General features: G+C 56.8%; 7 protein-coding genes across 7 annotated transcripts; 2 read left to right on the forward strand and 5 right to left on the reverse strand.

The window, feature by feature from the left end:
* Positions 1-253: 253 nt before the first annotated feature.
* FA10DRAFT_267314 (acid protease) lies at positions 254-2813 on the forward strand. Its single transcript, XM_025521859.1, has one exon. It carries the CDS (start codon positions 559-561, stop codon positions 2623-2625), a length of 2067 nt encoding a protein of 688 aa, XP_025378083.1. The 5' UTR covers positions 254-558; the 3' UTR covers positions 2626-2813.
* On the reverse strand, positions 2714-5794 carry FA10DRAFT_267315 (hypothetical protein). Its single transcript, XM_025521860.1, has 2 exons — positions 4540-5794; positions 2714-4479 (listed from the first exon to the last, which is right to left on the reverse strand). The coding sequence occupies exons 1-2, from the start codon at positions 5665-5667 to the stop codon at positions 2917-2919; spliced, it is 2691 nt and encodes an 896-aa protein (XP_025378084.1). The 5' UTR covers positions 5668-5794; the 3' UTR covers positions 2714-2916.
* Positions 5795-5888: 94 nt separating this feature from the next.
* On the forward strand, positions 5889-8030 carry FA10DRAFT_267316 (hypothetical protein). The gene has a single exon (XM_025521861.1). The coding sequence runs from the start codon at positions 5979-5981 to the stop codon at positions 7917-7919; it is 1941 nt and encodes a 646-aa protein (XP_025378085.1). The 5' UTR covers positions 5889-5978; the 3' UTR covers positions 7920-8030.
* On the reverse strand, positions 8016-9821 carry FA10DRAFT_126307 (hypothetical protein). The gene is made up of 6 exons (XM_025517956.1): positions 9601-9821; positions 9265-9530; positions 9118-9206; positions 8905-9055; positions 8637-8843; positions 8016-8559 (listed from the first exon to the last, which is right to left on the reverse strand). The coding sequence occupies exons 1-6, from the start codon at positions 9731-9733 to the stop codon at positions 8113-8115; spliced, it is 1293 nt and encodes a 430-aa protein (XP_025378086.1). The 5' UTR covers positions 9734-9821; the 3' UTR covers positions 8016-8112.
* A 739-nt stretch (positions 9822-10560) lies between these two features.
* On the reverse strand, positions 10561-12564 carry FA10DRAFT_260641 (hypothetical protein; the record flags this gene model as incomplete). Its single annotated transcript, XM_025520032.1, has 1 exon — positions 10561-12564. One exon carries the CDS (start codon positions 12562-12564, stop codon positions 10561-10563), a length of 2004 nt encoding a protein of 667 aa, XP_025378087.1.
* Positions 12565-13077: 513 nt separating this feature from the next.
* Positions 13078-16800, reverse strand: FA10DRAFT_286562 (hypothetical protein; the record flags this gene model as incomplete). The annotated part of the gene is made up of 2 exons (XM_025524080.1): positions 13078-15429; positions 15484-16800. 2 exons carry the CDS (start codon positions 16798-16800, stop codon positions 13078-13080), a joined length of 3669 nt encoding a protein of 1222 aa, XP_025378088.1.
* Positions 16801-17015: 215 nt separating this feature from the next.
* FA10DRAFT_279904 (TRP-domain-containing protein) lies at positions 17016-20012 on the reverse strand. Its single transcript, XM_025523579.1, has 2 exons — positions 19379-20012; positions 17016-19307 (listed from the first exon to the last, which is right to left on the reverse strand). The coding sequence occupies exons 1-2, from the start codon at positions 19542-19544 to the stop codon at positions 17149-17151; spliced, it is 2325 nt and encodes a 774-aa protein (XP_025378089.1). The 5' UTR covers positions 19545-20012; the 3' UTR covers positions 17016-17148.
* Positions 20013-22045: the final 2033 nt, after the last annotated feature.

Below are 22045 nucleotides of genomic sequence, written 5' to 3' on the forward strand. Positions count from 1 at the left end.
GAATCTCCCTTTCTCTCATTCCCTCTCTGGTCGGTTGTAGCTCTAGTTCTAGATCCAAACCGAGATGAGTCTCAACAGATCTATCCTCGCACCAAGGGAAGAAATGTGTGAATTTTCAAATCTTCGGCAGCCTCGAACAAAAGATCCACGCGAAGGGGGAAGCCACGCCTGAGCATGGCTGTGTCATTTAGGCTAATGCATCATTATTGAGTATCCACACGGTACCTCCGATCGTCCTGACCCGTTTGTTTCCCCACCCCATTCTTCCGCTCTCTGCGGCACGCCAGTTCTGTTTTCCCTTGGCTCAATCAGGCATTCCAACTTCGTACGCTCCTTGTCACGCTGGCCTCCTTCCCGCCCGACTGGATCGTGAACCTGACGGCAAGGACAGGCCCTTCGACGCTCCCTTTCGGCCCCTGCCCCGCTCCTTTTTGAAAAAGGAGAGGAAAAATTTAAGAAAAGGCGCCGGCCGAGGTCAGCCGACGCGACGTAGACTCTATTTCTGACGAATGGTCCGACGAAGGGGGCTCGCCATAGGATAAGGAAAGGCAAGGAGAGATGCAGCACCGAGGGTGGTTCGCTGTCGTCTTGTCGGCGGCGGCGGTAGTGGTAGCAGCAGCGCTTTGTGTCGCACCTTCAACAGCAGCAGCAGCAGCAGCAGCATCAGAAGCAGCAGCGCCGGCTTATTTTTATGAGGCTGGAAGGAGGGGCTTGGCGGGAGGAGCCCACGTCGACCTTGTCCCGCCGAGGCGGCGGCACAACGACGATGCGCACAGTACCGTTTCCAGGACGCAAGACAAGGCGAGATGGCTGCGGCGGCAAGACAGCAGTGGCCGGCCAAATGCCAGCCTTGCGAATGCGCAGGACAAGCTTCAGAGCCTGGGCTTTCTTGGAGACGCATACAATGCGCCCATGAATATTTCTTCCGAGGCCGAGCCCCAGCTCGTCTTTGTGCAGCTCGACACGGGGTCGTCCGACCTCTGGCTTGTCTCGGCTCGCTGTCAGACGACTGTGTGCAAGGACAGCCGCGTCATCAAGTTCGACGAGACAAAGAGCTCCTCCTACCATGACCTCCAGGTCTCATCCAGCGGCCTCAATGTCAACTCCTCCGAAGGTGTACAGAGCTCTGGGGGGACTGGTACTAATGCGACAAAGATGCTGGCCTCAATCGAGCTGGAGAAGAGGAGGTTGTCGAGGGTCCTCGCCACGACTGCAACTACCGACGGAAACACAACGACTGTACCTTTTACCGTCACTTATGATGACGATTCCCAAGCAACGGGCATACTGGGCGTCGACAACATGACTTTGGCCAATCTCGGAGCCAGCCAGCAAATCTTTGGACTCGTCAATGACACCAACATCACGCTGTCTGCCCAGGGCATCTCTGGCATCCTCGGGCTAGGCTTTACGAGAGGAAGCGCGATCGCAAGAAGTCTTATGAACTACAGCGAAGCGACCATCGATGGGAGATCGACGCCCTTGCTCTCGACACTTTTATCTTCGAGCAACAACTCATACCCGCTCTTTTCTCTCTCTTTCACGGACACAGGTGGACGAATGACGGTGGGCGCAGTCGATTCGTCGATCCTGTCCACCGACGAGCAAAGAGGCCTAGTTCAGTGGCACGACGTTGAGCCATTCCCGTCAGGCAACTCGGCCCTGGCGTCCAACGCCTCGTCCAATGTCGATGCGGCAACGCTGGGTCAATACGTCTACTGGGCTTTGCGACTCAGTGCTGTAGGAGTGGGCGGGCAGAGCGTAAATCCCAAACCCACCTATTCACAGGTCGGCTCGCAGCCGCTGGCTCTTCTCGACTCAGGAACACAGGGGATCGTTGGGCCCTTTGACGCAGTCTCGGCCCTCTTTGACCAGATCGATACATCGCGCTACGTCGGGGATGGACGCTGGGCCGTACCTTGCACTGCAACTCAACGGATGTTCTTCAGCTTTGGTGGGCGCAACTTGACGCTCCTTCCGACTGACTACATCATCGGTCCGGCCTCTGGAAACCCGTACCTGTGCCTAGCCTGGCCAGCTGCTGTACAAGGCTCGACTGATGGCATCGACTGGGTGCTTGGTCAAGCGTTTCTCCGCGCTCAGTACACCATCTTTTCACTTGGAATCGAGGGCAAGGAATCTCCCAAGATTGGCCTCTACCCGCTCAGGGCGCCTGCAGATGCAACTTCGCCCTCGCAGATCTTTGCTCCGCAGGACGCCGCCTCGGTCTCTGCCTTTGTACAGGCCGCCACACCAATTGCGACGACGTTACCAAATTCGCTAATTCCGGTACCGACGCCGGCCTCGCTTGTTTCGTCAAATGACTACCTCTTTTTGAATGCAACGACGACCCCCTCTCCGGGCTACGTGCAATCAGCCATCTCTGTTCAGGGAGCAGGAGGAGCGACAAGCACCTTCAAGGCCCTCATCAGCGCCAGCAGCGACATTGTCGATATTCCCGCCATTTCAAACGGGTCGACGCCCTTGCCCGTTCCCTTCAATCCTGCCGAGCGGGATGCGGCGTGGTCCGTCTTCGGCACGTCTCCTTCCATCAGCATCATCACCTTTGTCTCTTTCATCGTGCTCGCTTTCTCGTCGGCCAACCTCGTCTGGCTCTCGAGATGAACGCTGAGCCATGCTCTTTTCTCACTGCTGTTGTTGTGTCATTACATCGTTTCTTTCGTGCATCCCGCATACCATCATCTTACTTTTCAGCGAAGACACGCCCACAATCTCTTGCATTTTCTGTCTCTGTGTTGTACAAGAGGCAACAATGATAAATGGACATTATCCTTAGCGAAATAGGGACATTTTTTGTTGAGCCCTTTTGGCTATGTGCCTCTTGTTACCTCCCCCTTTTTCTTCCATGTTTACGGCAAGCCTCTCGATAGTGTGTTCTTCTATCGAGGCTGCCAGCTACTCTTTGCCCTCCGCCGCTTCCTCGATTTCGTGGGAGAAGAACATGCTCTCGTACTTTCTACTCAGCCTAATGCGCTTCTTGGTGCCATCGAGCGAAACAACAAAGCCCTTTTCTTGGGCCTGTTGCGCATACTCTTCGAAACCGCCGACGCCGTACGACTGGTACCACGCGCCGGGTTGCTGTTGCGACGACGGAGAGTTGAGCCTGACCATTTCCGCGCTCACGCGGGATCGGAGGGGCGCAATGCACTCTACGCGCTTCTTCGACGGGTCCTGCGCGTTCATCTCTCTTCGGAGATGGACGAGCGTCTCGACAAGAGGCTTGAAGCGAGCGCGGTCCTCCTTTGTGGCTGGCTTCACCTCGACTGAGGGCAAGGGTGCCAGTGGGCTAGTGACACCCTCTTCCATGGGCTCTGCATCATTCTCTTCGACCGACTTTGTTTCTTGTTCATCCTGCGCCTGAACCATGCTGTCGGTGCTGTTGCCAGAGTCTTCGTCGACCCAATTCGACTCATCATCCTGGCCTGCTTCTCCTTCCTTTGTACTCGTTCCTGCAGCCGCAGCAGCCGCGGGATCCCGTGAGCTGCTCTTCTTGCCGTTTGTCAGGTCGTCCTTGGAAGAAGACGTCGATCGAGTCATTGCAGGCGCCGAACCATTCGTGCTGCTCTTCTCAGCCGGATCCCGCAGCCACTCGCTCAAAATAACAAGGCGCTGGCCAAGGGGTCCCTCGACGACCTGCACAATGTCGTCCTTCTGCGCCCTGGCCAAATACTTCGCGAACGCCTCTTTGGTGTTGCAAAATTGCGAAGACCTAAAGTTCTTCGCCATGATCCCTCCGACAAAGCCTTCCGTCGACGTCAACTTGCCCTCTCGGCGCTGCGAGATCAGCAAATTGGCCAACGGAAAGTAGTCGACGTTAATGCGTTCGCCCGATGGTTGGTGAGCGTACAAGAAAGCCCCTTCCGCTTTCGTTGAAGTGGACGGCTTGTCGTTTTCTTTGATGTTGCTATTGCTGCTGCCATTACCGACGCCAGGCGTGGCTGGCGATACGATGGTGCTTGTGTAAAGCCGTTCCGATTTTGGATGGATCTGCACGGTCTGTTGGGTGGGCCCGCCACCCGGGGCAGTGTAGTCCCGGAGACGAGCCACACCCGCCCTTTCGGCGAGATCGAGGTACTGGGCAAAGTTCTTCACTTTGGCCTGCCAGTACACGCCCTGCTCGATACCAAGTTCCTTGGTTCGAGAAGAGTGTAGACCTTCAAGCTGCGCGGCGACCTGCGAGGCGATGGGAAAGCCGCCATTAGTGCTACTACCTCTAAGGGCCTTGCACACTTCGATGAGAGGAAAGAAGATTTGCAAGTTCACGTCGGCGAGATGCGTCTGCGAAGACGGCGTTGATGAGGTGGGTGCGGCACTGCTGGTGACGGTTGGCGGAGCAGCAGTCGTGATGTTGCTGATGTTTGGCTTTTTGGATACGGTCTTTGAATCGTCAATGCTCCTCAGTGCAATCCATTCCGATCCTGGCACCCGATTGTCTCCAAGAACCACGATTCCCGCGGCCTGAGAAAGGAGTCAAACATGAGAAGGAGTCGAACCTTGATCGAGATATCGAGTACTCACCTCTGCCACGGCTACGTAGTCTGCCCAGCGATTGGCTCCTGCTCGCTCGTAGACGGTCTTGTCGGTCTTGAGAAGTAGTGGAGCACACGCTGAGCGCAACGGCCTGGGGTTACCCTGCTTTCTGAGCTTCTCCAGTAGCGTGACCAGAGGCTGGAAGACCTCGGGAACCGATGGAGGCGCGCCTGGGCCTTTGAGGACTGAGGCGGGGGCACTCTTCTGCGGCACTTGCGATTGTGACTGGGATGGCTGTTGGATGGGCTTTGGCCCCTTGGAGGGCGAGGCGATGCTCGCCTCTGGACCGTCTACTCGCACCCCTTTACTGGTCTTGGGTCGGTCATACAATCTACCTTGTCCATCTCTGTCGACGCCGAGGACGTCCTGCCTCCATCGCATCACGTGGTTTGCGCTTGCTTCGAGGATAGGCGCGGCACCGACGGGCGGCGTGATGAGTAGGACCTCGTAGCCGCGGTTGCGAAGGACGCCCAGCGGATAGGCAAAGTCGCGGTCGCCGGAGAGGAGCACGATCAGGGCAGGAGGACGCTTGTCAATGGCAAAGGAGAGCAGGTCGGTAATCATCATCTTGTCCGCAACGTCCTTTCTTCCAGACTTGGGCGTATCTATGAGGCTGACGCCACTGCCCTGCAGCTCGCTTCGGAGGTTGACTTGAGCAGCCGGTGTCATTGCTCCTTCGGTCGAGAGCTCGAGGTAGGCCTTGAAGCTGACGATGGAGCTCGTCGACTTGCCCTGCGTCGTTGATTGGGCAGCTCTTCTGATGGCTTGAGCGACGGTGTATCCCGATGAGCCAGTGGGCGGTGTGCAGTTGTCGACGTCCCAGAAGATGGCCACCGAATTCTTCCCCGAGCCCATTTCGGACATGGCACTGCTGGATCTCTGCCGCAACGCAGGCATAGCCTCATCTCGCTTGGTTCGCCGCTCCTCCTGCTCGGCGTCTTGCTCATCCTCGCGACCTCGTCTATTGCTGCTTCCTTTCCCGTCGTTTCGGGACAAAGAACGAAAGGAGAGAACCAGGGCAGCGCTTCCCAGGAGGGCTAGAGCGCCCGTTCGTGCCGAGGGAGACGATAGGAGCGTCGAGATTGAGCTCGAGGCACTTGTGTCGCTGGTCGACATAGCTGGCTGACTCCCTCAACCTGCCTCTGCCTCCTTTGGACTGTGTCGTCCTGAGCCACAAGACTACGAGATGGTCCTCTGATTGGTCGTCGATCCTGAGGATGAGAGTGGGTATCTTACATGACTGACGTATGCATGCGCTCTCTCTCATCTTCGACTTTCTTCGTCCGCGTGCTTGGCGAACTAAATCCCTCCACTCCAACAAGGAGCAGGCTCAGAGCGAGTTGTGGCGCGCGGTGCAGTCTAAAAGGGGCGCGGGTGAATACGACTGTCAATTGACCACACCCCACCCTTGACTGCACGAAGAAGAGATGTCGCGACAAACGCAGGCACCCTCCATACCCTCCGTCTTCCGGCCTGGCCAGAGCTCTGCGTCATCGACGTCGCTCTTGTCCAGGGCATCGTCCGCCTCGTCCGCCTCGTCCTCGGCCTCGTCGCTGCATGCAGCTCCGCCGCTGACACTGTCGGAGCTGAGCGACATTGCGACAAGTGGCTCCCACGCTTCGGCTCTTCTCATTGACACTTCCATTCCCATCGAGCGGTACCTGGCAGGAGCTGATGCGCTGGCCAGACATGGTGCAACGCTCCTCCGGCGTCCATCGCCGGGGGGTGAGAATCTAAACGAGGCCTTTATCAGCCTCGTCAAGGCTGTCCGGCTCGTCATCGATGTTCTGCCGCAGAAGCACCCAGGCTGGAAGAGAATGGAATCCGAGAAGAGACGGCTGGTCCTCAAGGACGGCGACAAGTACCTTGACGAGCTCCAAAAGTGCAAGGTGGCCATCGTTGAGCGTGGAGAGCGGTGGGGCGTGACAAACAAAGAGGCAGAGGACAGGAAGACGGCGAAGAGGCCCGCCGTAGCGAAGCCGGCCCCGTCGACGTTCTCAATGGAGCAGCCGTCGCTAAATCAGCAGCAGCAGCAAAAGACGAACAGGAAGGAAGTGGAAAGAAGCGGGAGAGCGCTTCCCCAGCCCTCAAGAAGCTCGTCCACCTCGTCTTCCAGGGACGCTAGCGGTGTGGACTACGTCAAGCCAGACAGGAGCAGTGGCCTCGGAGGAGGACTCGATGTCAGGGACATTCTTGGCTATGGCTCAGCGTCGAGACGAAAACCCAATCCAGGGCCGGTCGAGACAGCAGCCTCGCACAGCAGCAACTTGATGAGGTCGCCCTTCACCTCGAGCCCGCTGGAGCGGTTCCAAAAGTCGCACGGCCGGACAGGATCTAATGTCAGCAGCGTCAGCTATCCAACACTGAGACCGGCCGCAAGCATTCGCATGGATAAGCACCAGGTTGCGCAGGGTTTTGCACCGAGGAGCGAGCGAACCTCCAGATACTTTCAAGTCCTGCCGGATGCTGCGCCCGCGGCCACGACGAGGCTGCGTGATTCAATGTGGGGACGACCGGCGCCAGACAGAGCGCAGTCGATCGCCATGCCCGTCCCAAGTCCCGCTGTTCCACCCAGGCCATTGCCGGGTCCCAAGCCAGGTCAGGGACCGGCATTTCCTATGCCTGCGAACTCCTCTGTGGAGTCACTGGCAACTTCGATGGCAAAGACGTCGCTGCAGCAAGCCAGACCAGCATCGACAGTCGTCGAAAGCGATGCCCTTTCGCTTTTCAACGAGGATAGGGGATCTGGAAAGGACCACAGCACCGTCTCGTCGTCGTATATGCAAGGCCAAGCCGTAACGGAGGGCGGCGAGCCGCTTCGGACACTGGTCGTCCCTTCCAGCCTCATCTCGCACTTTGTCGCGATTGCCGAGCCAAATACGAGGCTGAACCTCGAGACGTGTGGACTGCTCATGGGAACCATTGACGGCCAGCTGCTCCAGGTCACCAATCTTCTGATCCCGCAGCAGACGGCCACATCGGATTCGTGCGACACCGTCGACGAGGCCTCGATCTGGTCCTTTCAGGAGTCGCACAACCTCACGACATTTGGCTGGGCACACACCCACCCAAGCCAGTCGTGCTTCATGAGCTCGCTCGACCTGCATACCCACGCTTCCTACCAGGCCATGCTGCCCGAGGCCATTGCCATCGTCTGCGCGCCAAACGACCGGCCCAGCTTTGGCGTCTTTCGGCTCACATCGCCGTTTGGTCTCAAGACAATCTTGACGTGCAAGCGGCCCGAGCTCTTCCATCCGCATATTGACGAGCGGACCGGGGAAACCGTCAAGGCCATCTACACCGATGCCGTCGAAGGCCACATTCTCTTAGCAGACTCGCCGCTGAAGATTACCGATCTGCGCAAGTGACCGTCTTTGTAATCTACAGTCATGAATCCTACCATTCGGCAGCACTGACTGTCTGTCCCTCTCGCCCCTCGGGTGCGTTAGCATAGCCAAGAAATTATAGATTTGTGGCAGAGAAGACTGAAAAGATAGTAGTAAGACAAGTTCAGAAGGCAAATTGAGATGTTTGGGTTATGATAGGAGAGGGGGAAGGGTCCTACGCCTCCCCTTCGTCGTCCTCCATCGCCGCCCTGCTGCGTTTACGCAAAGGGCCCTCGTCGCTACCGTTGGAGCCCTCGTTTGGCGGAAGCTGGCCCGATGCGTTGCCGCCGTATCTCTGGCGACAACCGTCAATGTAGTCTCGAATGGTCGCGACGCACTTGGTGTTGATCATGACATCCTTGTGTACAGTTCTGACCGCCTCCTTGAGCCCCTGAATCAGGCCCGCCAGCTTCTCGTCAGGTCGATCCATAAAGTAGCTCAGCAGGAGCGGAACATAGACGAATTCGACTGGTGACAAGGGCTTGGCCACGTTTCGTCCTGAAATCCATTCGGGCAAGATCGGTTCGTTGCAGGCGTCGTTGTTGGCGACACGGGTAAAGACATTCATGACGTTGATTACTCTCTTGCGCTCTTCGGCCGTTGGCTCAACACCAGACCGGTCCTGATAGTCACAATTGTAAGCCAAGGACAATGTGCTGTCTTCGTAGCGAGGAAGAAATTTGACGGATTTGCACTCACGTCGACAAATTTTTGAATGGCATTGCTTGACGGCAGGAACCGAGGCTTGTCGTGGTGCAGGAGGATGGCCGATATTGCTGCCATGTAGCTGTAATCTTTGCCTCGCGCCATCTTCAGGACATGGCGAAGAGTGAGCTTCTCGCCATTGACGTATCGTTTCGAGAGCTCGCGGAAAAAGTCAGGCCAAGGTCCCAGGCGAGCCGAGAGCTGCGACGTTGCTTCAAATTTAGTGCGAAGAGCAGAGCGAGGGGACGGGCCGAGGACCTACCTTTTCTGCAGGAGAAAGCGACACACCGAGCTGGACTCTCTGGAACATGTCACGCTCTTGCTCTTCCGTCAAGTCGGAGAACTCGATGATGTTGATCTGCTCGCGCGAGAATCGGTTCCTTGCGCTCTCCGACATGACATTGGACTTCGAGCTGGGTCGAATTAGGGATATGTCAGCAAATTGTCGTGGAACTGTGGCCCAGACTCAGCTCACGGATCTGGCTTGAAATAGAAGGCTCGATTTGTGTTTGGCTCCCTCAGCGGGATTTTATTGTTCATGAAGTTCCAGATAGAAGAGAGGCGCTGAGAAGATAAAGCATCAGCTAAAGCCGCAATGCAAGAGACAAGTTGCTCAGCTCACCTGCTTTCCATCGACGCAGATGCGAATCTCTTCCATCTCGCCGTCTTCGTTGATCTCATTGTGGACCGAGAAGAGCACAGGCGGGACAAAGTAGTGACGGAAGATGGTATCAATGATAGCCGACTGCTTGTCCGATGACCAGACGACTCCACGCTGGTATTCGGGCTCCAAGTCGATAAGATTGCTGGTAATTTGCTTCTCTAGCGCCTCGCAAGACATCGAGACAGCTCTCGGCGCTTTGAGAACTTGACCGAACTGAAGTGGCGCTGAGCTGCCAATGTGCAACAATTGTCAGTCTTAAGACAACTCCCCATTTCTTCGCTCCTATCAGCTCACCGCTTCGCTTTCGCTCTCTTCTTTGGCGTGAATGCGAACTCTTCCCTATTCGTCTTGACTGCAGCCTTGTCGTCATAGTCGTCGTCAGAGTCCGAGGTCTCCATTTCGTCACCGGTTCCCCACAGCTCGTCATCCTCTTCCTCCTTCGGCCTGAGGCCCAGTCCGCGAGCCTTTTGCTGCGCCGTCGGCTTCCCCATCGGCGGATGATGTCGCCCTCGTCGGAAACTCGTCACTTGTCCGAAGCCCTCACAGACCAACACTTCTTGACACTTGGGAAAAAAATAAATAAAGCTGCGCGACGTGGACGCGTCAAAGGACACACACAACCTTTTTATCCTCCAACGGGTGCTGAGACCTGCTGTGCGCTGAGAGGTTTAGTGTGAGCGCCGGGCTATGCACTGGCAGAATCAATCAACGGCGGCGACAGCAACGCACGAAGTGGGATACTCACAGCACGACAGTGATAATGCTGGGATGGATGGGACAAGGGTGATCTGAGAGTGTGGTGAAGGTGCTTACTCCTGCTGCCTGATAGCAAGAGGTGGTAGTAATTGCACTTGGTGGGAAAAGATCTGTCTCTCTTTGCCATTGTGCATATTTTAGCAGATTGTGGCCCAAGCTGAGTTTTAGAAGCCAATTGGGAAAGCAGTCCAGTTCTCTCTGCAGGACCGAGGATGGAGTCACGTGCAAATCAAGCGCTGATGAGGCCCTCGACACTCCTCCTGAATGATAGATCTGTATTCCGGGAGTGCCTCGTCATTCACTTTCGTCCGAAGCAGGTTTCACATGCACTCTCGTCAACCAAGTTTCACATAGTGAGAAAGAAGGTTGTGAGATGAGTTGAAACGGTGCACTCTCTACCGTTGCTAGGTTGGGATTTGCAAAATGTTGTCATCTGATGCATTGTTGCAGAGAGAGTGGTGAAAGCGAAAGAAGAACAAGAATTGAACAGTGAGACTACTATGATGCGACGAGGCTCTCGCTTCTTTTCCTCCTCTGCCTCTCGACTACGACAGGGTGCTGTTGTCCGCTGTACCTGCTGCTCTTGAGCGTGTCTCCGCTGCCGCTGCTGGACCCCACTGACGAGTGCTTGGACGTGCTCCGTGCAGAGACAGAGTGCGCCTCCTCGCCTTCCTCATCCCTATCCGGCCGCCCATGCTGCTGCTGCTGCTGTTGCAGTCCGTCGTCCTCGTCCTGGCCCATCATCTTGCCCATCATGCCCTCAGCTCCTCTTCCAAATTTGGCCGCGAGGACGCCCAACAGCCTAGCGGGGGAGGCTGCTCCCGCACCGCCCAATGCGGCCGCAAAGCCCACGACGAGAGGCATCGTCGTGGCAGGAACGTGCCTCAATCCTGCAAAGAATGTTGAATGGAGCGCCTCGAGCAGCGAGGGTTCCGCCATGAGGCGAGACGGCGGCAGTGGGACCCTGGCTTGACTCTGCCACCTCCACGCATCACGATCGTGTGTCGGTGTGAGAGCCACGCCGCCCTCGTCTGGAGGTGCATAAGTAATGCTGCTTTCTTCAAGCACTTGTCGCCTGGAGAGGGCAACGAGAGCCTTTCCGGCATCGGCGTCAATCTCTTCCTCCTCTGAGATTTCGCCCTGTGCCTGCTTCTCCCTCCGTCGCCTGCTGCGGTTCCTCTCGTCAATTTCTTCGCCTCCGCCGTCAAGCCCGAAGCGAATTCGAGTATGCTGCGCAGGGTGCTCGAGGGGATGGCGAGTTGCAAGGGGACCCTCATCGCGAAGAAGAGCGTCGAGGACATCGGCATCGTCGACATCAAAGACCTTTCGCAGGATGATATTGACGAGCCTTTGCGTCCTCGTCCCTCTCCTCTGCGGGGCTGCTGCGTCGATGATGCTTGCCGGTGCTGCCGTAGACGCGCGACGAGCGGTCCGGCGGCTTTGACTCCTATTGGTGGAGCTCTCGACGCCACTTCCACCACGACGTCGAGCGGATGCCTCGCCTAGAACGCTGGCACTTCTTCGCGTCTCTCGTGTGTTTGCTGTCGTATTGCTGCGCTTGCTTCCCTTGTCGCTCTCGCCCGCCCGACGATGCCTTCTCTTGGGCACCCTGACTTCCTCCCTGTTGCTTGTCCCTGCCCGCCCCCTCATCGCCAAGGGTGAACTGGGTCCCGACATTCTCGGTCTGCTTCGAGGTGCGAGTCCAGCCGAAGTGGCCGAGTGAGCCGAGGCCAGCGCCTCTTCAAAGGCCCACTCCTCTGCAACGGCGACCCTCTCTCGAGCAGATGCATACATCGCCTCTTCTTCTTCTTGGTCCTCTTCCTCCTCCCCTTCAGATCCAGATGTAAAGACGACTGGAAGAGGTGGGGATCTCGCTCTGGATGCGCGGAGGTGTGACCAGTTGGACGAGGCCAGAGACGATGCTCGCCGGCTGCGCCGACGCGAAGCCATCTCGCTGGCTCCACCTTCTTCAGACCCCGAGAGAAAGAGGGAAGAAGTAGCGTCGATCTCGAGGTCCATATCGACTGTTCCCTCTTCCTCTTCGTCATCCTCAAAGGCTACTTCCAGAGGGCTTATGGGTGCAGCAGATGACCCTCCTTCCTCTCCAACGTCCTCGTCGTCTTCGCTCCTGTCTCCTTCCCTCTCTTCTTCGTCTTCGACGTCGGCACCGTAGCTGGGGCTGTTGGGCCGCGTGAAGCGGCCAGTACCATCATGAAACGGAAAGAGAGGGCCAGCTGCTGCTTGGTTGGCGTCCCGTTGCTCGTCAGCTGTCGCATATGAGGTCGCGCCTGCAGCTTCGTCGTTCTTCGACTGGACACCGTCGACGCTCTGAGATCGCCCGGGAAAGACGATGCTCCAGTCCTGCTCCACGGGCTGGCGCGACTGGGCGTCCCTGCCCTGTCGCTGGTGCCCCGCCGCCACCGCCGACGAGACAGACGTCGTGGGGGCAGCCGACGAGAGCATGTTGCGCGCTCGACGCGGCTGATGATGAACAAATGCCATGATGATGGAGGAGGAGGAGTGCAGGGCGGGAGAGAGGGGAAAGTGGCGCGATCAGATTTCCGAGATAGAGCGTACGCGTACAGCACCCGGCGGCGGGTGCGCGCTCGGACCCTTTGAAACGGAGCCGCTGGATGGGCGCAATGAGGAGAGCTCAGCAGGACACGATAGCCAAGTCCTTGTCGAAAGGCGATCAGATTGCGACAGATTCTCCGCTGTCGTCAGCCTTGGTGGTACGGCGAAAGTCGGAAAGTGGTGTGCGGATGGCGCAAGGCTCCTCTGGGCTAAGCTAATCAATCACCATATCAGCTTAACTCTATTATCTCGCCCCCTTGAGGGGGTCACGTGGTGCACACGATTACGTTCGCGTTGCATGACCGACGAGATACGGGCGTCGTCTCTAGGTGACGTGGACGTAGAGAGGCAACATTGATCTTGATGTCATTCTTTATTGCTTTTGATCCCTCTCTCTTCCTGAGCTCCAGAGGCTATGAATACAAGGGTAATGAGATGCGCCTACAGCTGCAGGTAGCGCAGCGAGCCCTGCACCAGGCGCTCGTGACTCCACCAGAGGCTCACGCCCTGGCTCGCCAATCGAGAGTGCGCCTCGACGAGAGCTTGCGCGATGGCAGGGGCAGCATGCTGAACGAACTTCTGAATGGCCGGGTCCTGCTTGTCGAGGACGGCAAGGCATGCCTCGATCCACGGCACAGCCTGCTCTGTCGAGATGTTGTTGCGGATGACGAAGCCGGCCTTGAGCGAGTTGGCGATGCGGTGCACGAGTGCGAGAAGGACTGGCTGGCTAAGTGAAGGTTTCCCTGGTGTGACGCTCCAGAGAACGCCATGCGCACTTCCGAACCTCGACTCGAGCTGGGCGAGTGTCGAGACGAGCGGCGACATGTCTGTATCGAGGCTACCCGACGAGAGTGCAGACACGATAACATCCTCGAGATCCTGCGGTGAGGAGCTCGGAGGAGCCGGAGCGTTTGCGAGGGGCTCTGTCTGAGCGACTTGCGGTCGGGGCGGCTGTTCCTGTGTGACGCTCGAAGTCGAGGTAGTTTGAGAGGCATGGTGGGCACCGGAATGATGGCCCGAAGAGCTTTTCGTCGAGTTCTGCGGGTTCTGCGACGCTTTCACCGCATTGAGCGCCAGGACCTTCTGCTCCTCTTTGATATCGGCGAGGCTTCTCTCGAGCTTTGCGTTGCTTCGTCCCACACTCTCGAGCTGAGCGCTGAGCTCGCTCATCTGTCTGGCCATGTCCCTGAGGCTTGCCTCGCTCTGCAGGAGGGCCGCTGATTGCTCAGTGACAATGTCCTTGCGCACGCTCGTCATGCCTCCCTCGATGCGCCTCTCGATGCGGTCGACCATGCTGTTCATGACGTCTTCAAAGTGCGGCGCCAAAGCTCTCGTGACGACATCCATCGCTGTTCGCTGCACGGTGGGCAAGATGGATTGAGAAATGGAGCGAGCCAGGTGGTTGGAGATGTCGGGTCGCATGACGAGCGAGTGCATCTCCGTCGCAATGCTTTCTGAAACGGCCTTTTCGACACCGCGATGGACCTCTTGCTGCAGGAGCTCTCGCGCAACACTGTCGAGATGAGGAGCAATGTTCTGCGCAATGAGTCGCGCGGCGTCTGGACCAATCGCAGGTGATTGCGCCTGTGGCTGCTGCTGCTGTTGGTTCTGTTGCGACGAAGCCGGAGCGAGTTGTTGGCTCTCAAGACGCTGTATGAGCTTCCTGAGGTCCTCGTTGGAGACGCTGCTCGACGAGGGCGCATCCGAGCCAGACCTGTCAAAGAGAGTGGGCGTAGCTGCTCGACTATCATTGTTCCTCGAGGCTGCCTTGGATCGACGGTCTTTCTTCTTCTTTTCAGTCTCGCCTGCCCTCTTCGACTCTTTGGTCACACCGTTGACAGCCGCGTTGAGTGCAGGCCCGGTCGGCACCTCTAGCGCGTCGGCGTTGGCCATGACCTCCTGTTCCCACGGCTTCTCCTCCCCTACGATGTCTCGCTTGCTCTCTTGCTCCTTGGGAATGGGTAGCTCTTCTTCGATTGGTTTGGCCTCACCCGTTGGCTCGGCCACCACATTGCCATGTGTCGCGAGATCCTCCTCCTCCTTTTCTTGCCTGACCTGGCCCACATTGCCAAGCTCTCTCGTCGGAGCCGCTGCCAATGCCTCTCGGGGCACCCGAGCGACGTGGGTACCACCAGGGTGGAGTGCAACTACCCTGATACCACCTCCGACGGTGTCGTCTACCGGCTCAACGTCGACATCAAATGACGTATACGGCTCGGGCAATGCGCACTCCTTGATTGTTGGCGAAGCATTGGCAAAAGGTAGCAAGCCATTGCCTCGCCTGACCGAGAGCTCCTTGTGCTGATCCACGACCTCGCCTTGCTCTAGGCGCCATTTGGCAGCGGTCTCTGCATCCTTGCTATCCACCTTTTGCAAACCCTCTTCTCCAAAGTCGATCCGGATGGAGAAGAAGCTCGCGCGAAGGCTCGACGAGACAAAGAGCGTCGATTCCGGCCGAGCGAGGTTCGAGACAAGATTAAAGTGTTTGTCGTCTCGGTGGCTGAAATCGAACAGTTGCCTGCACTGCCCCTTTGCCAGGTCAAAGACTGCCAGGGTGGTATTGTTATTGAAGCCGACAGCGGCGGCGCGGACTGAGCCAGCATCGGTAAGGAAGCTCAGGTGGCCCACATTGGAGATCTGGCGAACTCCAAAAGGCAGCTCGATATTTTCGACGCCCGATTCCGGTTCGTCAGCGTGATGGAGGTGCAGGATGAGCGGCGAATGATCTCTAGCCTCGAGGACGGCAACAATGGACCCATCAGACGAGAAGCAGGCGGCCGAAGTGGAAGGATTCTGTAAAAGAGAGTCAGAGCGGTCGTTGGCGGTAAGCAGACATGATCGACTCACCGCCGGGGCAACGACACGGGTTCTGCCGGTGTTCGATTCCGCGATGACGACAAGACCATCAGCATGAACCAGCAATAGCTCCCTTCCCCCGCTAGCTGGCCTGAATATAGCGTAGACGATCGGAGCACCTTCTTGGTTGGGGAGCCGAGCGATAAGTCTGGGCTCGATACCCTTTCCTTGTCCAAATGTTCGATCGAGCGACCAAATACTGACGCCAGCCTCGGTTAGAGCGGCCAGTGTCCAAGCCTTGTCGCTCCTTTCGTCCGGAGCCGAGAAGATGGACTTTATGACGGGGTCCGTCCTGGCAAGCGCTCGCTCGCCCGACAGCTCATCCAGAAGCCGGATCTTGCCCTTCTTCATGACGTATGCAACAATGCGACCGCCAAGGCCAGCAACTTGCGGCTGAGGCCAGAGACCGCGGCCGTGGTATGAGCCTTGCGGGCTGAAGGCCGTCTCGATGAGGGAAACGGGGACGATGTCGAGCTTGGCAGGGTGCAAAGTGTTCGCTCCTCCGGGCTGCGGTGCCGAAAGCTGAAGGACATGGGTCTGCAATCCCTCTTGCTCGGTAGTCGAGTATCCGCTGGAGATGGCGTCATCGAAGCCTGACGATGCATGCAGGCCAGAGAGGTGGCGGTTGGCATGCATGGAGCGATCGATGGCCAGGCTCGCCGGTGCGTTTTGCTCTGCAGCCTTCGACTCGACCGAGACATTGGTCTTCGATGGCTCCTGCGCCACGCTCGGGGAGTCGACAGGCTTCTGCGGCGGCGGCGGCCTCGTTGCGCTTTCGGATGACGTCGCTCGAGCCGCGGCGCTCGGGGTTGAGGGTGCCGAGGGCTTCCTGCTCTTCTCGAGCAGGTCAAAGGGACTGACAAAGTCGAACATGCTTGGCGTCTGCGGTTGGGCTGACGCTCCGCTCAACGATGCAGTCTCGGTTGGTGCTGCAGACGAAGCAATTTTGCGAGCAGCGGCGGCATCATTGCCGTTCTCTCTTGGCGCAGTCGATGGCGTCTGTGGAGGGGGTGAGATGGGGTTGGGAGCAGGGGAGGATTGGGTTTGGAAATCGCCAGTCTGCACACCTTGCCCCTTACCACCTCCTGTCAGGAGAGCAAGAAGGCTATCGGCAGCGTCGTTCGAAGGGGCAAAGCCTCGGTTGGCCGAGGGCGATGACGTCGAGGACGTCGTCTGCTGGAATTGGACCTGCGCTGACGAAGACGACGGCGGCTGCTCCTGATCTGCCTCCTTTGCTGTTGCCTTTGCAGAGGGTGTCGACGAGGCCGAAGACAGGTTCAAGAGGGCTAGCAACGAATTCGAAGCCATCGTCCCTGTTCTTTCGCCAGCCCGCTGATATTGCTTCGACGCCAATGGAAGCCAGAGGAGCGAACGAAGAATTTTTATGTTGACCGATAGAAAATTGACTGTCACACACGCGTCGTCTTCGGCCGGGATCACTTACATATGATCAGCCATCAGAGACGACTCGAAGCAGGCAGTGGACGGAACCCTTCAGTGTAGTGTAGCAGAAGTAGCGAGATGGGGTGAATGCGAATGTGAATGCGAATATGAACGATTTACAAGGAGGTAAAAATGTGCAGAAACAAGGAAAGCTAGCAGCAGTATGTGTGTAATGATTAGAGGAGAAGGTGATGCAGTAACGAATGTGGACAACTACAGTTGACTGGTCTCGTGATTGTTGGTTGTCGCCGTCGCCATCGAGGCGAGAGTGTGGGAAGCCGGGACTTGCTGATTGTTTGTCAATGGCGCGTTGCTATCGTTCCTCTGGTGGCCTTCCTCTGGTGCCTTTTCGTGGCTGCCGTTTGCTTCTGAAGGAGGCGTCGTCGTTTGCTCCTGGCCTGTGCCAACGTTACCGTACGAATACTCGGACATCTGCGGCTCGCCTTCGGTATCTTTCTCGTGCTGGACGTCCTTTCGGTTGCGCTTGAGCAACGGAGTAAAGAGGTCGTAAAGGGTGAGGAAGAAGAGGTAAATGATGGGTAGCCCGGTCACGACAATGAGAACGAAGCCGACAATGACGCGAGGAATCGTCGTCACGTTGGCGGCAGGGATAAAGGCAATGCAGACAGCCCAGGCGGCGATCCTTGAGAAGCAGAGGAAGATGAAGACGAAGTCCGACTTCTTGTCTCGGCCCACTCGCAAAACGCAGAGGACAACAAAGAGGAGAACCTCGAGGACGAGGAGGCCGATGGCTTGTCGGGTGCCGTAGCCCTGTGCAAAGGAGACGAAGCACGCGCGGAGGATAGACCAGGCGCAGAAGGCGGCTGCGAACCAGTAGTACTTTGGCCTAAATGGGTGAGCCATGGCGCCCCATCGTTTCGCGAGCTCGCTGCCGTGGGCCGGCGGCGTGTTGTTGTAGTAAAGATCCGTGGGCGATCCGCGACGAGCGTACTTGATCATGGGATAGAACAGGAGGCCAGCGAGGGCGAGCACGATGACGAAGAAGATGGCGGCGACCAGATGACCGACCCAGGAGTCCCCATGGTCCCACTGGTAGAATGCGAAGATGAAAAAGACGGGAAAGATGATGAGGAAGTAGCGCCCAAACATGGCCAGGCTCAGGCTACCGAGGAACTCCTTCGGCCGCATGATGCGATGGCTCCAGTGGTTGACGTTGTCGCTGAGCTTGCCGTGTCGCTCGATCGTCAAGGCCCGCAGCAGGAGCGCGACAACATAGACGAGGAGCAGAGCACCAATGACGATGGCCAACAAGATGAACATGGAGACCAAAACGGTGAGGAAAGAGTTGTCGGGTGCAATGTAGAGCCGCTCGGCAAAAGTGCCGATGTCGCCATTGCTCGTTTCGTTTTGCGTGACGATGGGCAGCTCAACGTTGCTCCCTCCAGTAAGCAAGCTGCCGCCAGGACCAGTGTTGGGGGCATACATCTGCCTCTTTGCCAGGTTGTGCACGTGGACATGGCTATCTATGGGGCTGAGGGCCATGCCGGGCGTGTAGTCCGACGACCTCGACAGGAATTCCATGCCGCGACGCAGACTCAAGCCGAGGGCGCCGCCATCAATTGACTTGCCGCCGGTCGAGGGAGTGGGCGTGCTCTCGCTGAACGGATTGTATTTTCGGCCGCTCTCGGCGACAAGGGTCGTACCAAAGGTGGCTCCGTGATTGCCTCCCGTGTTACGTCTCGTCTTCGTGATAGAACTTTGAAGCGAGGGAATGTTGACGAGGCCAATGGACCAGGCAAAGTTCAAGCCGTAGCTGAGGAAAGCCACGGGGTAGTTCAGTGTGAGGAGCGAGGTGATGGCTGGATGCTGGATTGCCAGCATGACGTCAACGATGCGCCATTGTGCTGCTCCCGTCGACTGGGCAATAGCCGAATGGAGGAGGGAGCTGAACAGAGCCAAGAGGGCGAAGCCAACGGTGGCCCACAGCACGGCAGGCTGCTGCGTCGTATGGCCATTATCGAGGGTGGCCTGGACGCAGCCGACAACCTCGTTCGTGTTGATATCGGTCAGCTCGACGGTAGCCACGGCCTCGAGGTCGGGCACAGTGTAGGCGATGCCAGGGATTTCGCCAGCAAATTGAGTGGGAACAGGATAAATGCCACCACCACTGAACTGGTATTGAGGCAGAGGACAGAGGATGCCGCCTGCAATGTCGCAGAGGTTAAGATTGACGTTGAAAACACCGAGGCCGTATGCATTTACGTCGAGGCCAACGGAGACATTGAGGTCGTCCTTTGTTGATGCCGCCGAGAGTTCAAACTCGAGGGTGGAGTTGCCGGGGTAAAAGGTAAGAGACAAGTCGGTGACGATGATGGCCAAAGGAGGGCTGCAGTAGGCCGCGGAGGAGGTGTCTGGTGGAGAAATAGGAGTACGTCAGGCCGATGTCGTTGCTATTTGCCGCAGATGGGGGGTCATTACTCACAAAGCTTTCTGGGTGCGTCAATGCCTGATGCCGCCTCTGCGCCCGTAAAGCTGCTCATGGCCCCCACGATGGCTAGACAAGTGGCCGCTGCTCTTCTCCATGTGCTCAGCCCCTTACTTCTCTGCCCTCTTTGCGAGGCGGGGGTGATCGATGGACCAGCCTCCATGATTGCCTTGACGCAGGCAGACAGGGAGAGCGGCACTTTCAAAACGCTTTGTCGTGGCAGCGACGACCGGACGATAGTCGGTATGGCTCTCTCGCGTCGGTTGGCTTGATCGCTGGTTCCCCCGTCCTGGATTTGACAGGTTCCAACACGTCAACGCTAGAAGCAAAAGAAGCCTCTTGGCGGCGAGGTGTTCGCTCGATGTAGCGCAACTGATGGGAACGAGAGCTGGCTCGCGGGTGGAGCACGGCGACTAAATGGAAATTTTAAAAACTGGTTTATCGGCCCGTTCCCGCGTTGGGGTATATCACGATGGCAGCGGCGGCAATCTCGATAGGAATGGTTGTTGCTGAAAGAGAAAGAGTCGGAGGAGTGCGAGAGAGGCGACAGCGACGACGACAGCGACGAATGACGAGAGTAAACGAGACGACGGGAAGGAGAGAGACGAACACTGCGGGAAGAAGGTCGATAAGGCCAAAAGAGAGGGAACCGAAGCTGATGAAATCAATCTGGATCTAATTAAAGCATCTTAGTCTCCGGCGCAGGAAGATTTTTTCTGAAATTTCGCTCTTGCTGAGGCTTGGGTGTGCAACTTCGTCATCGTTCTGCAGAAGCGCTGGCCCCAGCACAGCAGTCGATCCCTTTTTAAAGTGATTGTTACATCGTCGAAAACTTTATCCCCAAGGTCGCAACAGCGAGGAAACGGTTACAAATTTCGATGGGGCCTCCCTTTGTCTGCACCTGCTCTCGCTTTCCCTCCATTTCGCCCATCTGTGTCAGACTCCAGGAAGTCTCGGGCAAGACTAAACGCTTAGCGTGATGGCCAAGGCTTTTTATCAGAGACACAAAATGGAAAGTGGACCCTACATTCACTATTCGTTGGCCTGGCTCGCACATAGAAAAGGGCCACCTTTGATGAAAGCATGCCTGATCGACTCGCTCGGTAGCATTGTACCGAGAATTACGTCGAAACTCAACGGAAGAGGAGTAAGTCCGGAGCCAAGCAACAGCGGAGAATGAATCTCTAGCGCTGGCGAGAGGCTGTTGTGGCTTTTGTTAGGCCGGCCCATCGGTGGCTTTATTTGTGGTACAAGGCAGGAAAATTGAAATGACGTCGTCTGCCGGCATCGGAGATGTGCTCGGGGTTGGTGGGGTCAGTCAGGGCACTGCAGAGCAAGACCGATTTGCGCTTTCGAGAGTACATCTGGTCCGCTCCAAGCAAACGAACAAAGGACAGCTCAGGCAGACGAAAGAGATCAAGATTGGCCCGTCGTTCAATTTGGAGAAGGCGCTTCACACTAGTGTATTGTAGTCTCTTCCGTGATCTTCCTGGATGATCACTCCTCCACACGTTTAAGCGCAAGATGACTGACAGGTCCTGACAAAGGAAAGCTTGCTTGTTACTCAGATCTCGTTTGTGACATGACAGAAGTAGCGTCAGTTTCCCTTCAAGTTCAGAAGGTAATTCATCAGAACTACGCGGGCACTTAGCCAAGGGATCGGACGGCGGTTGGCTACAGCCGTTTACCAAATTAGTCCAAGTAATGGTTCGTATCGCAATATCTGTCGATGGGGCCCGGTTGGTTACTCATAGAGCTCGCTGTGCCTGAATCGTTACCAACAATGGTGGGGGAGCACTCGACCTTGCAGTGATTCGATCATGCAGAGAGAATTTTCTCACTCTCTTGCCTCGTCACATCATTCCAAACCGCTCTGTAAACTTATCACAGTCTACATGGTTTCCGACACATATACCCACATCAGCGATCCAAATGGGCATCGCTATGCTTGACTCAAAGGCTGGAAACGAGGCAATCATGTTGGGCTTTCATTTGGCCGACGAGAGAATAATGTCTTGATAAGGAACAGGAGAAGTAGTCCCTAAAATGCATGCAGAAAAGAGGAGTCGTGCCGTAAAACAAGCTCAGTACCTTGATCGCCGCTTCCTTTAGCTCCGCCGCGTCCTTCCCCTTCTGTATCACTTCTACCGATGTTGTCCTTGTCGTTTTTTTCAGTACTGCTGCGCGTTCGCTTTCTGACTCCGTTTAAAAGCTTCCCACGGGCCAAAATGCCCTTGGTAAGCACACCGTGAGATAATCTGCGTACACAGTCTGGAAGAGAGAGAAGAGCAAAGCGTTACAGGCAGGTCGAGCTGCGCGTGACCGTGGCTTTGATGCGCACGGTTCCGTTCTCTTTTTATCCATTGTACTGTCCTGTACAGAACAGCAAAAAAGGGATCTGTGCGTGGAAGAGAAGTCCATTCTATGGAGTACAAACGGCTAGAGGATTCGTCCGAAGAGGGTTAAAAAAGTATTGGTATAAGGATGGGGGCTAAGGGAGTGGGAAGAAGAAAAGGAAAGAGAAGGGATGGGATGGGAGCAACAAGGGCGCCCCGTGCGATTAGGAAAAGGCGGCAAGAGGTCTAGGAGCATGGCGGTGCGCGTGAGGCCCGAGCGACGATGGCCGCGGTGGCGGCTGATGAAGCCTTGATGTTTCCAAAGGGG

This window comes from Acaromyces ingoldii (genome assembly GCF_003144295.1).
Source record: "Acaromyces ingoldii strain MCA 4198 unplaced genomic scaffold FA10scaffold_3, whole genome shotgun sequence".
Taxonomy (NCBI): domain Eukaryota; kingdom Fungi; phylum Basidiomycota; class Exobasidiomycetes; order Exobasidiales; family Cryptobasidiaceae; genus Acaromyces; species Acaromyces ingoldii.

What these genes read in the sequence shown, in the direction of transcription:
- FA10DRAFT_267314 (XM_025521859.1), top strand. Translation starts at nt 559, where the DNA reads ATGCAGCACCGAGGGTGGTTCGCTGTCGTCTTGTCGGCGGCGGCGGTA.
- FA10DRAFT_267315 (XM_025521860.1), bottom strand. Translation starts at nt 5,667, where the DNA reads ATGTCGACCAGCGACACAAGTGCCTCGAGCTCAATCTCGACGCTCCTA. An exon ending in ACTACGTAGCCGTGGCAGAG is followed by an intron (nt 4,480 to 4,539) that starts GTGAGTACTCGA and finishes CTCCTTTCTCAG; the next exon opens with GCCGCGGGAATCGTGGTTCT.
- FA10DRAFT_267316 (XM_025521861.1), top strand. Translation starts at nt 5,979, where the DNA reads ATGTCGCGACAAACGCAGGCACCCTCCATACCCTCCGTCTTCCGGCCT.
- FA10DRAFT_126307 (XM_025517956.1), bottom strand. Translation starts at nt 9,733, where the DNA reads ATGACGAGCTGTGGGGAACCGGTGACGAAATGGAGACCTCGGACTCTG. An exon ending in AAGAGAGCGAAAGCGAAGCG is followed by an intron (nt 9,531 to 9,600) that starts GTGAGCTGATAG and finishes TTGGCAGCTCAG; the next exon opens with CGCCACTTCAGTTCGGTCAA. An exon ending in CGCTTTCTCCTGCAGAAAAG is followed by an intron (nt 8,844 to 8,904) that starts GTAGGTCCTCGG and finishes GCAACGTCGCAG; the next exon opens with CTCTCGGCTCGCCTGGGACC.
- FA10DRAFT_279904 (XM_025523579.1), bottom strand. Translation starts at nt 19,544, where the DNA reads ATGGAGGCTGGTCCATCGATCACCCCCGCCTCGCAAAGAGGGCAGAGA. An exon ending in TGACGCACCCAGAAAGCTTT is followed by an intron (nt 19,308 to 19,378) that starts GTGAGTAATGAC and finishes TTTCTCCACCAG; the next exon opens with ACACCTCCTCCGCGGCCTAC.